The 19118-nt window shown below is 35.3% G+C and overlaps 1 protein-coding gene across 2 annotated transcripts in view; it reads left to right on the top strand.

Annotated features, from left to right (window-relative positions):
* The window catches only part of XPR1 (xenotropic and polytropic retrovirus receptor 1), a 249464-nt gene that overhangs the window by 192197 nt on the left and 38149 nt on the right, over positions 1–19118 (top strand). Inside the window, exons 10-11 of one of the 2 annotated variants that reach the window (XM_021682766.2) lie at positions 1730–1901; positions 3030–3224. In XM_021682766.2, coding sequence (XP_021538441.1) covers positions 1730–1901; positions 3030–3224 — 367 coding nt within the window. The remainder of the gene's footprint in view (positions 1–1729; positions 1902–3029; positions 3225–19118) is intronic. The other variant, XM_021682767.1, reaches the window with a different exon arrangement.

A 19118-nucleotide genomic window follows, 5' to 3' on the forward strand; every position in this document is an offset into this window, starting at 1 on the left:
GAGCTGGATTTGGCAGATTATGAGTGTGATGGTAGTCTCTCTCATGTCAGTGAGAAATTTGCCCTAGGCTATCGTTTTCACAGAAGACCTTGACTAGAGATTGAGTTAGATTTCCTGATCCTTTTGATGTTATATCTTAAGTTATCCTCTTGTTCTGTTTCTTTGAATCTTTCAAGTCCACCCTACACCTCAGTTTCTTAAAATACTATATAAACTGGTAACCTCTTCATGCATAAATGACTAACATCCCAACCATTAAGCCCTCAGCCCTCCCCCCGCCCCTCCCCCGAAAACTTTATGGTTGCAGACGATATACCTTATCTCTCTGGCTTATTGCACAACTTATTGAAAGAGCAAGAGAATGATTTAAGGAATAAGAGAATAGTAAAATGCACCATCAGAAGCAGTGAAATGCACAAAGAAGCTATGGACTCAAAATATATTAGCTCCAGAAAATATTGCAATGCCCTGCAGATATCTGGTCTAATTTCCAAAACCCTAACCCAGTACCTTTCATAGATAGTTGATGCCCAGGATGGATTCATAATATAGCCATTTATCTCCATCAAATAATAAAGAGAAATGTTTACAGAACAAATAGAAAGAACCAGCCAAGTCTGAGGGAAAAGAGCCATTAGTCTCCCATGCTGAATATGTCTACTAAATGAATATAGCTAGATGGCAAGAGAGCTGTTCATTTAGACTTATTTTCTCAAAACTGCTGCTTTGTGAGAATTCCTTGTTTTAGGAGTTCATTTTTACCTGTTTAAGATAGAAAGGATCTGACAGGGTGAGGATAAAAGCTGCCTTCATTCCATCTTCACTTTCCTCAGGGCCTCTCAAGGCATTCTGCACAATTGGAGCCTGTTTCTGATGATTACCTTAGTATCTAAGTCTTCCTCTCTCTGCAGTGCCAGATTTCCCTTTGCAGTGCTAAACAGTCTTCCACAGAATAGGTCAGGATGAGTTTGTTCTAGGTCATCTGTAAAAGGGGGATATGAATAGTATCACGCTCATAGAATTGTTACAGTTAATGGATTATGAAAAATACATCATGAGAAAAATATATAGCATGGATTAGTACTCAGGACATTTAATCTGAATTCATTTAATATTGTTTTTATAACAGTGGGGATATGGGTTGATGATTTTTGTGGCATAATTTCAAGATAAATACCATTATTACCATGGCATTAGTGAAATGAAAGTGACTTTGGTTAGAGAATAGGCAGGCATGCTTCAGGTGATGTACCATTCTTCCCTTCCTCTCCCTATAGGCAAAGAAGAGCTTTGTATTCAGTTACCTAAGCTCTCATCCCAGCTAAGATGGGAGGATATTCCAGAAATTATCATAGCACATGGGTCCCTAGCAGAATTTACCCTAGAGCCTAACACTAGACATCCTCTCTGTGCTTCTGTCTTCTGCCACCCTCTGCTTTCAGCTTCAACTCTTCCCACCCTCTCTGCTTTCTATTTTCTAACTATAGCTATGCCTGCCTTCTCTACCTCACTTTAGTTTCCTTTCTTGGTTATCTATTCAACTTATTCCCTTCACTACTAATGCTCAACCTAGCCACTGTTGACAGGTCCCTCCTGGTGTTTGTGATTGGCTCATGGGTTTCCATTTTATCAACCAAAGTAATCGTACTGCCTGGTCAGACACGAGTTAGAGAATTTTAATATGAATTTTCTTGTCTCTGTGTTTTTTGATTTTTTTTCTTTCTCCCAGTTTCGAGTATTTACAGCCCCCTTCCATAAGGTAGGCTTTGCTGATTTCTGGCTGGCCGATCAGCTGAACAGCCTGTCAGTGATATTGATGGACCTGGAATATATGATCTGCTTCTACAGTTTTGAGCTCAAATGGGATGAAAGTGGGGGCCTGTTGCCAAATAATTCAGAAGGTAGGGTATGAATGTGCGTCCATACCTCTAAACTGCCAATGTAAACCAAGAAATATTGGGAATGAGAAATTTAAGATCATGGTGAAAACTCATCCAGTAATATTACAAACTTAATTAAATGTACTTGGCACTCTTTTAGCAGTCTCTTTATCTGATATAATTTGGCTCTTAAATTATATGTTATGATTTTAGCCATCCATTTGCCAAGAGATTTGCAACTTACGCTTAAGAGAATTCTAAAACTAAAAAAAAGAAAAAAATTCTAGTACATTGGTAGTTATATCACAAATGCTTTAGTGCCAACAGTTTCCATCACAGTATCGCTTTATAATGAGCAAAAATACTGATTATTTAGTTAGATCACATGATTTGAGAAAGTCATTTTAGATTGTTTTTTAATTCTTATTGGGGATCTTGTTTTTTCTTCTGGCTCTTTTTCCCACTCTTAGTGTATGCCAGGAGTTCAAGTTATTAAGGAATTTTGCCTTAATGACAAAGACCAAATTTAGGCAGATTATGTAACAACTGACTAATAAAGTTAATCAAGCCAGCGGCAACACATTTTCATTGATTTGCCAGCAGACCACAACTCTATTGTAGCTTGATCGCACTATAATGCATTCTCAGAATTTGAAGAAAAATTAATTTACCAACTCCATTCTTCTCATTTAAAAATATAAACTCTGCTCTTCATTAAAAAAGGGTGGAGTAGAGCATGTATAACCCATTGCCATATATTAAGGCAGTTTGGAGTTCATGAAGTTGGCTAGAGTCATCAGTGATATTTGTATGTTTCCCATATGTATTAAATTACGGAACTTTTTTTTCCTTTGATTAGTGTCCTCATCTTCTAATTTTCCTATAGTTCTATCACATTCCAAAGAAAGTGATTCAGAACAGGTAGTCTGAAATGTGAGAGGGCAGATTTTCCCTGTAGGTTCACCGTGTGTATTTACCTTCTTTCCTTGGCTTATCTATCACTAAAAAGTTTGAGAATATAATTGTTACAAAGAAGAAAGTGATTCTGAAACATACGCTTCTTGCTTTTATGGACTTTTGATATAACGAAATGATGTGAACAGGCTATTTTTTTAAATTACAATTTTTTCTTCTTTGAAATCTTCACAGAACCAGAAATTTGCCACAAATATTCATATGGTGTACGGGCCATTGTTCAGTGCATTCCTGCTTGGCTTCGCTTCATCCAGTGCCTGCGCCGATACCGAGACACAAAAAGGGCCTTTCCTCATTTAGTTAATGCTGGGAAATACTCCACAACTTTCTTCACGGTGACGTTTGCAGCCCTTTACAGCACTCACAAAGGTATTCTGTGATTGACTGTGAAGACATTTTTAAAACCCAAAGATTTTTCACTACTTAAATCTGTTTCTTACTCTGGTTACTTTTCCATTTGTCATGCTCTTTTTTTCCATTGGAGTTCCAGTCCCCTTAGTTATACTAGTTTGTTCTTGAACACAATTTTAGTCTCATTCCAGTATTTACTAACAAGTACCACTAAAAAGAGTCAAGGTCATCCAGAATTAGAGGATTTGTGATAATGTGTGAAATCCTGAATTATGTTTAATATGCTCTATCTTAGACACCTTGGGCTTTCATTTGTTTTTTTAGACTTCTTGTTCATTAATGAGGTTGGGAAATGCTAGGTGAAAAAGATTCCCTCTGGCAGTCACATATATTTTTAATCGCTTTCCTTCACCAAGTAGTAAGGATTGTTTCCAGCCCATTTAACTGCAAATTGAGTTCTCTGATCTCTCTAGTTTCTTATCTCCATAGCAACCAGTTATTACTTGAGACTGCTCTTCTGTTGGGAGGAGAAAAAAGCTTTTAGGTTCTGAGCCACATGCAGTCAGTCCTTTTGAATTTTTAACCTTTTTCCAAGAACTGTCAATCAAAGATCTTGCTTTCTTTTACTTTAAAATGCATTCTATCTTTGTCTATTTAAATCAATATCAGCCCACAACTTAGAGGCTGCACCCTCATCTGTGAGTGGTAAAGAAATGTTACTTATTGAAATTATTATAATTATTTTTTAATTGTTAAGTAAATTTTTTTTCAGTGACTTTCTTTAATTGAAACACTGTATTTTAGGAGCCTTAGCTAGTAGCTCCTAGCTACTTATCTAAAGTATGTCTGATGGTCTTGAAAGACTGGGACAGTGGATTTTTGTGAGGCTTGCAATTTGGTCCAGTAGAACACTTTGTAACATACTTCCACTTTTTACAGTAGATTCTGCAGTTACAATAATATTGATAATGCAGCCAATAATTTCATCACTATGTAGGCACTCTTATTAAATGATATAATTTAACTAAGTGCTTCAGTGAAAGAAACACATCCTGAAAGCTCCCGTAACTTTAACTTTTGCTAAGGATTGCTATTCTTTAGTCTGGGCATGCATCATGATTCACAAGGTTGTTACTAGAGAATTTATAAGTCAGGCAACTGATTTGATAATGGTACCTTATGCCTTAACAACCCTTTAGTTTTCTCCCATGGGGCGTAACATGTTTTTTTGGTGGAATATTTAGGATATAACTTATCTTTAACTATACTGATACCATTCAGGATGAAGCTGAAAATCTGAATTCCTCAAATCTGCACTGGTTTCACAGTGGCTCAGTTGTTAAGCGTCTGCTGAAGCTCACGTCATGATCCCAGGGTCCTGGGATCGAGCCCCCTATCGGGCTCCCTGCTCCACGGGAGGCCTGCTTCTCCCTCTCCCTCTGCGCCTGCTTGTGTTCCTTCTCTCGCTGTGTCTCTCTCTCTCAAATAAATAAAATCATAAAAAATAAAAAAATAAACTGAAGAAAGTAAAGAATTAAACATAAACTAAATGAAAAAAGGATTTGTTAGTCACTAGAATCATTCACCTTCTTTGTTTACAGTGAGTATACCAAAAAGCTTGAGTAGAGTAGGACTATAGGATGTTTAATTTCAGATGTTCCTTGTTTAGTTCAGCATGCTCGAGAAACAATTAGGAAAATCAAGATATTGTTAATTTCATTACACATTTGCCAGTGCAGTATTTTTTGTTAAAATGCTTTATCTTATGATATTAAGTGTTTTTCTTTTTCTTTTAAATCTTGGAACTACAGATTACACTCCTCCAGTTTATAGAGAATATCTGCCATATCCCCTAACTGGAGAACTAGTCAGCCAAATTAAAAGAAGTTTTGACTTAAATTAACATACTTATATACACCCTTTGTAAACATCTCAATTCTGAGTTAGGTAGGTAGATGAATGGGTAGGCAGGTGCATAGATAGGCAGATAGAATAAGCACGCATTCAGTAAATATTACTGTGAATATTCTGTGTATCAGTTGTGCTAGCACTAAAAGCAACAAACAGCATATCATTCTTGCTCTTAAAAATTTACGATCTAGTAAGGGAGTAGGTAAAAAGGCAGTAATTAGTTGCACAACAATTGCAATTGTGAATATGCATAAAACTTCTGAACTGTATGCTTAGAAGTGGTTAAGATGATAAATTTTATGCTATGTGTTTTTGACCACAATAAAAAAAAAAAAGACATTAAAATAGTGGGTAGAGAAATAAGCAGGGTACCGTAATAGCCTACAGATAGCACAAGTCCCTAACCCAACCCCCAGTAGAGACTTCCCAGAGGTGAGCTATCTTATTGCCTGTGTTAAGGAGAATTCCAGTTATCCATTATGTGTTTTGCCCTAGGCTGTGTAATTGTGAGTGGTGGGAGTGTTTCTGTTTCTCACTTCTGTTGATCTTCAGCCTGGGGCTTCCAACCCCCGCCCCCCAGACAGAACCGCCCCTTTAAAGTGGAGATTATAGTATATATTCTGTTTACTTCACAAATTTCTTATTAAGGATTAAATAAGGTATAGAGTACATGGAATCACCTTGTAAACTCTAACTTGCTACACAAATGGAATTTATCATTAAATAGAATTTTCTTTGCTGTCTAGAGCTGGTATATGTGTGACTTCCTTTATGGAAAATCTTTTTAAGAGAAGCCCTTATGATCCCTTGGGTGGGGGCGTTGTACTGGACAAGTATCAGTTAGGAATGTGTTTGGCTTTTTGTTCATGTAACACAGATGTTTACTCACTAAACTTGATTCATGTCCCACAGTCAAATTTTTTTTTTAAAGATTTTATTTATTTATTTGACAGAGAGAGACACAGCGAGAGAGGGAACACAAGCAGGGGGAGTGGGAGAGGGAGAAGTAGGCTTCCCGAGGAGCAGGGAGCCCAATGTGGGGCTTGATCCCAGGACCCTGGGATCATGACCTGAGTCTAAGGCAGATGCTTAACGGCTGAGCCACCCAGGTGCCCCCACAGTCAAATTTTTAAAAAGCAAGCATTTTTTAGAGGGACCATTGGTTATATATCTTAATCATATCTGTAAAATTAAAAAAAAACACACACTTTGTATTGTTGATATAGTAAATATTTATATCACAATTTTTTTTTTCTTTCCAAAAACCCTAAAACGGGAAAAAATTAAAAAGACAACTCAGGGACAGTTGAGTGATGGTCAAAAGTAGAATTTGATTTCTCTTGTTTTGTTGGACAGTGTTCCAAGAGAAAAGGTATCAGAAAACATACACTTTAGAAATAATTCTTGAGGGCACCTGGGTGGCTCAGTCATTAAGCGTCTGCCTTCAGCTCAGGTCATGATCTCAGGGTCCTGGGATCGAGCCCCGCATTGGGCTCCCTGCTCCACGGGAAGCCTGCTTCTCCCTCTCCCACTCACCCTGCTTGTGTTCCCGCTCTCGCTGTGTCTCTCTCTGTCAAATAAATAAAATCTTAAAAAAAAAAAAGTTTATAAAAAAAAATCTGCCTTCATTACCTTAAAAAAAAAAAATCCTTGATCCGAAAAAATAGGGTTTGTATGGTTAATGGGGTAGATATTTTTCTATTGGATTTGTAAGTGTTATGATAAAGGATAAATTTTATGAGAAGGGGAAAGTGTAGAAGATGGTGAGGTAACCTTGTTCAGATTCAGGAATCTGAGTCTTTTCAGAGAACTAGCCTATAAGAGTTACCATAGTAACTGCATTATTGGGGGCATTTTCGAGGTTGTTTCAAAGGTTATGTCTATGCTGCATGATTTGTAAAAATGGAAGCACAAGGGTTACCTCTGTACCTAGAATCATTTTTTTAATGGCAAGGAAGGGGTTTAGACCCATTTTAGCGAGACTAATTATAGTATTTCAGCTAGCCCTTGTTACAGTAAGGAGACACATTTTAAATATTTCAGTATATTTTACTTTCCATCATTAATTTTAGGCACAAAAGAATTTAGCAGCCAATCTCCATATTTTAAGAATTCACATTTCATTACAAGCCTAAATTTGAAGCCAACTCCTACAAGTTTTTTGTTGGAATTAGGATTGGAGGAGACAGGAAAGTGTTTTGAATGTTTTTTGTGTGTCCTTGAGGTTTCTTGGCTTTGGCAAGAAAAAGCCTGTGGGAGGTACAATAATAAAAAAAGCCATTGTGTTATTTCTGACCCGTTGATGGGGAAAGAGAGCACTTTGTTAGATTTTCTGTTTTTCATTTATAGTTTCCAACATTCTAAAATATTCATAAATTCTCAGTGGGTTTTGCTCTTTGCTGTTCTCTAAATCTATAGAAAAAAGCTTATTTTAAAAATACTTAAATGTTTTACTTTAAACTTTTTTATTAGCATTTGCTAACAAGCATTTGCTATTAGACTTTTTAAAATACTTAGAAAATAAGAGATATTCTCTGCTCATTTAAAAGCTGAGTTCATTTATGTTTGTTTGCTTTGTTGTTTTCCAGTGCCCTGAGCCCTTCTAGATCCCTTCTTGTTTAACATTCTGTAAGGGGTGTTGTGCCCCCTAATGAGGATTCCTCAGCAGTAGTGCAGTGCCTTCAGTGCAAATAGTCATTCCATTGTTTTGAGTGAGCACACATAGTCCTGAAGAGCTTCCTCTCTGGGGTATGGCCAGTATGTAACTCTGTTTCTACCCTGAATAATAGGCTGCTGTGCCAGAATTTCCAAATTTTAGCCTTGTTATATTATAATAGAAACACTAATAATTTTTAATTCTCTAGGGAAACTTTTGTTTCATTAACTTTTTTTTAAACACATACACAAAAATTTTAAAAACAACTCATTTGGATAAATGCTTTCACTTTTGGCATACTATTAAAAGTAGCTCAAATCTTTAACCCTTTTGAAATTTGATATATTCTACTGTAATTTCTCTAGCCTAACTAATGCAGACAAGAAATAGATTTAAAAAAAAAATTCATTATTTGTCAATATTGGTTTAAATTCTGCTGATGCTAAAATCAAATGTGAGATATTGTTTGCTTCTGATTATTAATTTGACTTTTACAAATATTTCTCAAGAAGCTTTTATCTACTTGGTATTATACTAATTTTAAATGGTTTAATAAATATAAACCAACAATCCCATTTATATTTCATCTTAAATTGCTTTAAAAATATTAATTATAGTTTTGAATAAATTAAATTTCCTTTGTATCTTCTTTGTCATCTTAAAAAAAAACAAAACGCATATCCTTATACCCAGATACCATTTTTGTTGTCTTTTCTGTAGTCACCTTTGTTTTTCTTAATTGCTCATACAACTGATCCATGTAGTTTGTTAGCATTTCTATATAAATTATATTGCTTTGAAGCACTCATGTACAAAGTTTAAAGTTTAAAAATAATCTGTATATTGCTCAGAAACTGGGAAGGAGGCCCTGTGATGTTTAAAATAAGAAGTTGAACATTATGAATTCAACTTACGGAACAATTTTATCTAGTTGGAAAGGAATTTAAAGACAGTTGCTTGCAAACAGAATTTTTAACTTTCATATCAATTTATTATGTGTAATTTTACATGAGAACATTGGTGGAAAGTATAAACATCAATGAAAATTGTGTCTAGGTATTCTCAGCAGAAAAAGAAAAAATGAGCAGGCAAATGTATTATTGGATATGAATTCTAGCTTTTTTCTTGATTAGTAGATTATATATGAATCTATTTCCTTCAGAGTTTTATAGTATAATACAGTAAGTTTATTAACCAGCAATTGCTACATAATAAGTCACCCCAAAACTCAGTAACTTAAAACAGCAGTAATTTATTCTCAATTATGCATCTGTGGGTCAGCTGGGAATTGGAGGAACTAGGCTGGACTCAGGCGGACAGCACTGTTTTAGGTCACTGTTCTGCTGGGCTTTTGGCTCTTCCATGCGGGTTTGGTTTGAGTCTTCTGTTCTATGTGTTTCATCTTGGGGCCCCAACCAAAGAGGGAGTAGTTACCCCCAAGGAAAACTCTTCACATGGTACTAGCAGAAACAATTCCTATTGCATATACACATTGTAAGCCTCTGCTTGCTTCGTATCTGCTAACCTCCTCTTAAACAGAAAGTCCTATGTCCAGGCCCAAAGGAAGTCTGCTCATTCTGAAGCCAAAGCAAATTATTAAGCACAACATCAATGGAGTAAGAATCATGAGAGAAGGGTATTGGTGGTGGGGAGGTGGTGAATATTTTTAAACTGTAATCTACCACAACACAAATCAATTTTAAGTGATTTTTTAATTGGAAAAGGATATAAACAAATAATTTTACAGAGTAATTAAACATGGCTAATAAACATATGGAAAATGTTCTACTTCACTGATACCAAAATAAATGCAAGGTGAAATATTTAATCAAAGAAGTGATGATGCTTATTGTTATCAAGGATGTAGAGATGAATACTCATTCTGTTCCTAGAGTATAAATTGGTAAGTAATTTGGTAATTCTACCAAGAGTCTTAAAATCATTCATACCTTTTGACCTAGTAACACCCTTTCCATAACTTTTTCCTAAGAAAGTAATAAGAGAGGTGGTTAGAAATGAACTTACATTTACAGTATTATGTAGTAAAAAACTGAAATGATATAATGTCCATGGGAAAATAACATGGTACATGGAATAGTATATAGTGGCTTGTCAAAAGTAATGCAAAGCACCTGCAAATAGTAGATGAAGAATAATCATATTATCAAAAGCTAGTATTTATTGAACATTTCTATGGGTCAAACATTCTTTTAAGCATTTAACATGTATTGACTCATTTAATCTTCACAGCAGCCCTATGAGAATTAGAATCAGAGCTGGACAGTAATTAAAGTGGCAAAAGCACATTTTATTTAGGAACTACTGAAGTAGAGGAAAAGAGATCTCAGTAGAGAACTAGGCTCAATTCTGAGTATAGGAACAAACAAATGAGGATTTATAGCCAAGGAGAAGGGTAGGGGTCGGTGGATGAAAAATTACTAAAAGGCAACATCAGGGGTGAGGGAGGATTCTGGTTAAACTGACTGGACAGGATTCTTGCTAAAGGAAGACCAAAATGATTAGATGAAGAGTGGAGGATAAAGAATTTGGTATCTAGAGTGACTTAGTAAGATTCTTGCTACAGCTGGGTGACGTAGACTTGACAAGGATAGACACCAAGTTTGAGGCCTAGAGAGCACTGGAGTTAGGTTAAGGAGAGAGTCTTTGTCAGAGGTGAGCACTTGATCATCATTTTACTGGTGAGGAAATTGAAAACAGAGAGGTTAAGTTACTTGCCAAAGTCATACGTGATGAATATGAATACAAACAGTGTAGCTCCAAAACCAAGTAGCTATTAGGTGGCAAAGCTAGGATTCATACCCAGGTCTTGTGGTTATTTTTTATTCTACCATACTGCCTTCTAAGATTACAGAATGCTCTGAGCTCTTCCCAAAGGTTAAATGTTAAAACTCGTGGTAAACAAAGGCAGAAAGATCAGATAGAGCAGTGTGCTATTCCTACATGTGCCAAATAAATTTATGTTTGAGAACGCACAAAGGTACTTTGAGGGAGAATAATGCAAACAGTTTTGTTAAGAGGGTAGGCTCATTTTTGATCCTTTGGTCCAAATGACCACACTCATGGAAAGCCAAAGATGTTGCCAGGAACTGGCTAATTCACATTAACAGCCACAGGCTTTTATTAGTAGGAGCAATGTGGAGTCAGCCCAAATATGTAAATAATTTCTCTAGAAAATTGAAAGTCATTCTTAAATTAGAGGGAAGCAAGCACTAACATATTAGTTGTTTTGAGTGAGGGAAAATGGTTTGACATGAATAATTTACTTAGAGTTGTATTCTTTGTTAGGGTCTTAAAATTCACTTCTTAAGCAATACCTGAGGTAATTAGGTATTTGTTAAAGCTCACTGACTATTTTCTTAATATATATGGTTAATAAACAAGGAATGTCGCCATCATGCTTCTTAGAATGTAGTGAACAAAATATGAAAATAAAGACTAGTGAGCTAATACTTCGTTTCATTGGTACTTTGAATGGAGTATTAAGATAGGGTTTTCTTGGAAATTTTTAAAGGAATTTTTCTTACATTAAAAGCAGTATTTTCTTCACATATTAAAAAAAATAGTGCTGCTACTTTTTAGTAGCAGGGAAAATAAAGCATCTACCTACTATTTAAATATCACATGGATGTGTTGCATTTCTTTGTTTCCTATCGTGGGATTCTCAGGGGCTGCCTGTAAATATTTTCTGGTTGCTTCTGAATAATAACCTTGGGCATAATTTCTTTTAAAGGCAGAATTGTACTGCTTGCAACTATTTTATCCCTACTCTCCTTAAAGAAAATGAGCATTCACCAAAGTGGAATACTAAAGCCTACCCAATTTCATAGCTGGTGTAGAAAAGACTGAATTCCTGAGGAAAGATGAACTGAAAGTCTAGGATCTGTTGTATTATCTTCCTCTTCCTTCTCAGTTATGAATACACGAACAGTCCATGACTTACCGTGGTTCAACTTAATGATGTGAAAAGCGATCCTCATTCATAGAAACCATACTTCACGTTCTGAATTTTGATCTTTTCCCAGGCTAGCGATCTGCAGTAAGATACTCTGATGATGCTGGGCAGTAGCAGCAGCTACAGCTCCGACTGATCACGCAATCACAAGGGTAAATTGGCCAACACACTTAGAATCGTTCTGGTTGTCACTTTCAGTGTAGTGTTCAGTTACATGAGATATCCAGCATTGTGTTATAAAATAGGCTTTGTGTTAGATGATTTTGCCCAACTGTAGGCTAATGTAAATGTTCTGAGCACAGTAGACTAGGTGTATTGAATTCATTTTCGACTCATGATGTTTTCAGCTTACCATGGGTTTATTGGGTTGTAACCCCATCATACATCGAGGAAGATCTGTATGACTAAGTATATTTCCTTCCTCAAGAATGAAAAAAAATGATTTCAACTGATATTTGAAATCAGTTTTTAAAAATCTTTCCTTAAACTTTCTGTTGCAGAAAGTGGAGAAAGTTAAACCACCTTGAGAGATACATCCAACTCTGTTCAATTTAATCAAGTCCTCTGCCAGTAAGGATTTCAAAAGTACCATCTTAGTGAAAGGCACTGTTTTGTCTGAGAGAACATGGGCTTTGGAGCTAGATACACTAAGACTAGGTTAACTTAGCCCCTTACTAATTATGTCACCCTGAGAAAGTAACTCAACTTCTTTGAGTTAGAGGTTAGTAAAATTGAGATAATAATTCCTACCTCATAAATTTATTATGAGAATTAAATTGTGTAAGTATATTATAACTGATGGTAATTGGTTATTGGTATCCTTTCCGTGATCTGTAATGAAAGTGTGAAAAACCTCTCCAGCAAAATATTAGGAAAGGGGTTTTAACTACAGACATGGAAGAATTCAAAATAATTATGAGTAGGTATCTTGATAAAATGGGCAATTTATTTTTATGAAATTGTAAATTAGCAAAATAAATGCAGGAAAACATATAAAATCTAAATTATAAATTAAGGACAGTTTTCCTTATTCTTTTGGTTCTCATTGAAGTGTCAGGGCAAAATGTTTTCACAAGTGAAACCTTCAAACCTTCAAGGAACAGATAGTTTGTGCCATTTAAAACTGTTTCAGAACTTAAAGAAAGTATCTTTTTTCTCTTTTAAAAACCAGCATAGGGGCGCATGGGTGGTTCAATCATTAAGTGTCTGCCTTCGGCTCAGGTCATGATCCCAGGGTCCTGGGATCGAGCCCCGCATCGGGATCCCTGCTCAGCAGGGAGCCTGCTTCTCCCTCTCCCTCTGTCTGCTGTTCCCCCTGCTTGTGCTCTCTCTCTCTTTCTGTCAAATAAATAAATAAATAAAATCTTTTAAAAAACAGCATAATTCAGAGAAAGATATTCCTCAGTAAAACTATGACCCAGTTTTACATATGAACATACCAGAAAAATTCCTAATAAAACATTAGGACCTAGAACCCACCAGAATGTTAAAAGTGTAATATACTATGACTAAGATATTTTAGGGATATTTTACCATATCACTGTACTGGAGGAGAAAAGCCATGTGATCATCTCACTAAATGCCAGAGACATTGACTAATTAAAAAAAATATATATATATATGTAAGGTTACATCTTAAATACAGCAAGTACTATATTTTTATACACACACACACACCTATCATGACTAAAGGTGAAATATTAGAGACATTCTCATTAAAATCTGGACTAACATAGGGTATCTGCCATCATCACTATTATTTAAGATTCTTCAGACCATTACTGTTATGTAAGAAAATGAAAAGAAAGTAAGAATATTAAAAATTTTAAAAGCATGAATAAAAGTATATCAGCATTTATAAATAATATGATTGTCCAGTGCTCTCACTTTATTTGCCTTTTTATGAAATTCTTATGGTGAATGTGCAATATTTTATGAACAGGAAAACAGTTATTTTCATTTAAAAAATTAAAAAGGTGTTGGCCTTGACTATGTTTCTAAAGCTCTTTTTTGGCCTCTTATATTCTGTTACTCTAACAGAGCTATTTGCCAGTATGTAGCTTCTTGGCACTCATGATTTCATTTAGAATCTGATATCAACCTTGTAAGAAAGTAAACTGATTGATTGATTTTTAAGTCAGGAAGGTTAAATTGCCTGCCCCAGGTCACATGGCAGTAGGTAGCAAAACAAGAATTCTCAGTCTCTGAATCCATTCCTTTTTACACTCTAAAAAGTTATATTTTCCAACAAGGTGCAAGATGTGATGCTATGATTCTCAAGCTTTGGTATGTATATGAATCACCATGGATTATTACTTAAAAACACTTAATTCTTGGGCCCACCTTCAGTCTGATTCAGTAGCAATAGGGTGATGACCCAGAAGTTTGCCTTTTTACATGTGCCTCATGATGCTCCTACTGACCACACGTAAGTAAATTGTGGAATGTAAAGAATAGAGATTTCAAATGGATGTGGTGTTGAGCAAATATGGAAACTACTGAGTTTGGGTACTGCTTCCTCCTACTGTACTATTTGTAAGATCTTGGACAGCCAAGCAATGAATGGTAGGGAAGCATAGAACATTTTGAATGAGAGCATGGGCTTTAAATTATAGCACCTTGAACATGTTACCTGATAATAACAGTCCCCACTTCATAAGAAGGTTCTAAGGAAATAGGTGTAAAGTGCCTTAGGGAGAAATGAGAATGCAGGGCAGAGACAGACTAAAAGTGTTACTCTAATGGTAGTCTGAACAACAAAAAAACACTCAAGAAAGAAGTACCAAGAGTTCTTTACTGACAAAAAGATTTTATGTTTTCCCCATCCGCTTTTATTCTGCTTCAAGTCATTAGAGACTATTTAAACTTTTTGTCTTTAATTAAATCTCAAAGTGTATTGATGACTCCGATTGATGAGATGGTTCCTAAATTAAATATTTGAATAGATGTTTCAGAAGTACTGGTAAAGTTTGAAATAATACAGATTTTACTCCTAACATCTAATTTGAAAAAGGTATCAAATGAAGGTTTCTATAAAAAGGCATTACAGTCTTGGACTGTTTCACTCTGAGACTAAGAATTGTTTCAGATGGCATTTTTAGATCTGATATGTTAAACTAGTATAGAATGTTGGCAAGTTGTGTGAAAAATGTTGGAAAAGATTTTGGCATTCCCTCTCTATGCATTGCCTCCTATTATATATATCCTTACTTCTTTTTAGATCTGTTAATTAGTCATAATGTGGAATATATATTGTTATTATTTTTTTACATTTCTAGATTACATTTTTGTGATCCATATTTATTTTTTTGTTCAGCTCTAATTATTGTACCCATCTATTATGGCTGCTGAAATCTTATCCAATCTTATTTCCATTTTTAATTGACTATAATTTTAGCTTGTGTTTATGACTTAATTTTTTTTTTCAGTTCAATTAAGAAAAAAGTTCCTACCCATATGAATGTACTACCTTAAGCTTTCTTACAACTTCAGAAAATAAGCACCTGAGATATTGTCAAAAGTTTATAGGATCCTTCTATTTCTTTGTAAAGTGATTATGGTAGATAGCATTCCATTTAGTTAAATGAAACTGTGTCTCTTTGCAGGAGAAAAGGCAGAAACACATAACTAAAAATTTTTTTAAAATTCAATTTAATTAATATTTACTGTATTATTAGTTTCAGAGGTAGAATTTAGTGATTCATCAGTTGCATACAATACCCAGTGCTCATTACTCCAAGAGCCCTCTTTAATGCCCATCACCCAGTTACCCCATCCCCCCCCACCTCCCCTGTAGCAACCTTCAGTTTGTTTCCTGTAGTTAAGAGTCTCTTATAAGGGTTTGTCTCCCTTTCTGTTTTCATCTTCTTTTATTTTTCCTTCCCTTCCCCTATGTTCATCTGTTTTGTTTCTTAAATTCCACATCTGAGTAAAATAATATGGTATTTGTCTTTCTCTGACTGACTTATTTTGCTTAGCATAATACCCTCTAGTTCTATCCATGTCATTGCAAATGGCAAGATTTTGTTCTTTTTGATGGCTGAGTAATACTCCATGAAACACATACTTTTATCCACCCCAAATTATTGTTATCTGGTGGTATTACTAAAGGAGTTGGGAAAGGCAGCAAGCAATCTTTAATAATCACTGAAGAGATAATTTTATTATTGATGAGCTTGTAAATAAGAATTTTACAGGGGCGCCTGGGTGGCTCAGTCGGGTAAGCATCTGCCTTCAGCTCAGATCATGATTGCAGGGTCCTGGGATCGAGCCCTACATCAGGCTCCCTGCTCAACGGGGACCCTGCTTCTCCCTCTCCTCTGCTGCTCCCCCTACTTGTGTTTGCTCTCTCTCAAATAAATAAATAAAATCCTTTTTAAAAAAACTTTACGAATAGTAAATTGAATATGAATACAATTTAGTAATTGAGTTGCCTTCTTGATTACTTCTGTCACATCTGTTTTATTCAATAAACATTTACAAAACACCTAGAGAGTGTTAGTGTGTGTTTGATGCTAGGAATGTATAGATGAACACAACATATCTTGCCTTTAAGACATTCTCTTGGAGCTCCCAGTTTAATAAGGGAGAACAAAATAGAACATAAAAATGTAGTAATACTGTATTATCAGTACTGAGTAACATGCTGAGGTGGTTCAGAAAAGGGATTGGTTAACTCAGGGTTTTGAGGAACAGCCAAGTTTTATTTTTTTTAATTAAACTTTTTATTTTGAGATAATTGTAGATTCTCATGTAGTTGTTAGAAATAATGGAGATCCCATATACCCTTCAAAGGTTCTCTAATGGTAACATATTACACAAGTATAGTACAATATCACAGCCAGGATATTGCCGTTGGTACAGTCTAGTACAGAAGGTTTCCATCACCATAAGGATCCCTCATGTTACCTTTTTATATCATACTGTCTTCCTTCCTGCCCACACTTTCTCCCTAGCCCCTGCCAATCATTAATATGTTCTCCATTTAATAATATTCTTATTTCAAGAATGTTATATAAATGCGATCATATAATTCTGTAACCTTTTGAGATCTACTTTTTTCATTTAGCATTAATTCTCTGGAGATTGATCCAGGTTGTTGCATGAATCAAATTTGTCCCTTTTTATTGCTAAGTAGTATTCCAAGTTCAGACTGTTACGAAGGTAGCTGCTATAAACATTCATATACAGGTTTTTGATGAACATAAATTGTCATATCTCTGCGATAAATCCCCAAGAGTGCAATTGCTGGTTAGTGTGGTAGCTGCATGTTTAGTTTTTTTAATAAAAACTGCCGAACTATTTTCACAGTGGTTGTACCATTTTACATTCTTATCAGCAATGTATGAGTGGTCTGGTTTCTCCGTATCCTTGCCAGCCTTTGATGATGTCACTTTTTAAAATTTTAGCCATTCTGATACGTATGTAGTGATATCTAACTGTGGTTTTAATTCTGTCGAACATCTTTTCATATGCTTATTTGCCTTCTGTATATCCTCTTCAGTAAGATGTCTTTCATGTCTTTTGCTCATTTGGATTGTTTGGTTCTTTATTGAATTGTTAGAGTTTTTAAAATATATTTTAGATACTAGCACTTTGTTGGATAATATTTACAAGTATTTTCTCCCAGTCTTCAGCTTGTCTTTTTTTTTATTTTTAGTGATTAATGAACTTGAGTTTTTAGTATAGTTTTAGATTTGCAGAATAATTGAGTAGATAATACCTGGAGTTCCCTATACCCGCCCCACTCCATCCCACCTCACTCTCATAGTTTCCCCTATTATTAACGTTTTGCATTAGTGTGGTATATTTGTTACAATTAATGAACGAATATTGTAAGTTATTATTGACAGTAGTCTGTAGCTTACATTAAGATTCATTTTTTGTGTGTTTTAGAGTTCTGCGGGTTTTGACAAATGCATAATACCACATACCCACTATAACATATGGGATAGTTTCAGTATCCTAAACATTTCCTGTGCTTCACCTATTCATCCCTCTCTTTCCTCTTTCCTCCCCTGGAGCAACCACTGATCTTTTTACTATCTCTGTAGATGTGCCTTTTCCAAAATGTCATGTAGTTGGAACCATACAGTGTGTAGCCTTTTTTTTAAAATTTAAATTCAATTAGCCAACATATAGTACATCATTAGTTTCAGAGTTAGAGTTCAGTAATTCATCAGTTGCATATAACACCCAGTGCTCATCACACCCCATACCCTTCTTAACGCCCATCACCCAATTACCCCATCCCCCTATCTACGTCCCTTCCAGCAACCCTCAGTTTGTTTCCTATAGTTAAGAGTCTCTCATAGTTTGCCTCCCTCTCTGATTTCTTTCCATTCTGTTTTCCCTCCCTTCCCCTATGATCCCCTGCGCTGTTTCTTTTATGTGTTTAGCCTTTTCAGACTGATTCCTCTCACTTAGCAATAGGCCTTTTAAGGGTCTTATATTTAAGATTCTATTTAAGGTTCTTTTCATGTTTTGATAGCTCATTTCTTTTTATTGCTAAGTAATGTTCCATTGTATGAATGTACCACTTTTGTTCATCCATTTACCTCCTGAAGGGATTCTTGGTTGCTTCCAGTTTTTCATAATTATGAATAAATCTGCTGTAAACCTGTGCTGGTTTTTGTGTGGTCATAACTTTTCAACTTGATGTAGGAGTACAATTATGGTAAGACTATATTTAGCTTTGTAAGAAACTGCCAAACTGTCTCCCAAACTGGCTGTACCATATCGCATTCTTACCAGCAGTGAATGAGAATTCTTGTTGCTCCACATCCTTCTCAATATTTGGGGGGTTTTAGCCACTCTAGGTGCATAGTGATATCTCATTGCTATTCTACTTTGTAATTTTCTAGTGACAGTATGATTGTTGAGCATCTTTTCAGATACTTATTTGCCATCTGTGTATCTTCTTTGGTAAGGTGTATTCAGACCTCTCAACTATTTTTTAATTGGGTTATTGTTGAATTTCAAGAGTTCTTTGTATATTTTGAGTACAAGTCACTGGATAATATTTGCAGATATTTTCTGCCAGTCTGCAGCTTGTTTTTTCATCCTCTTAACACAGTCTTACACAAATCTAAAGTTTTTTAATTTTTATGGAAATTAAGTTTATCAGTTTTTCCTTTTATGGATCATGCCTTCGGTTTTAAGTCCAAGAACTCTTTGCCCAGCCTTAGATCCTGTAGGTTTTCTGTGTTGTTGTTTTTTTTTTCCTAAGAGTTTTATGTCTTATATTCAAATTCAGGATCCATTTTGAGTAAATTTTTATATAAGGTGTGTGACAGATTGAGGTTCATATTTTTGCCTATGGATGTCTAACTGCACCAGCACCTTTTGCTCAGAAGGCTATCTTTCCTGTATT

This window comes from Neomonachus schauinslandi, chromosome 6 (assembly GCF_002201575.2).
Source record: "Neomonachus schauinslandi chromosome 6, ASM220157v2, whole genome shotgun sequence".
Taxonomy (NCBI): domain Eukaryota; kingdom Metazoa; phylum Chordata; class Mammalia; order Carnivora; family Phocidae; genus Neomonachus; species Neomonachus schauinslandi.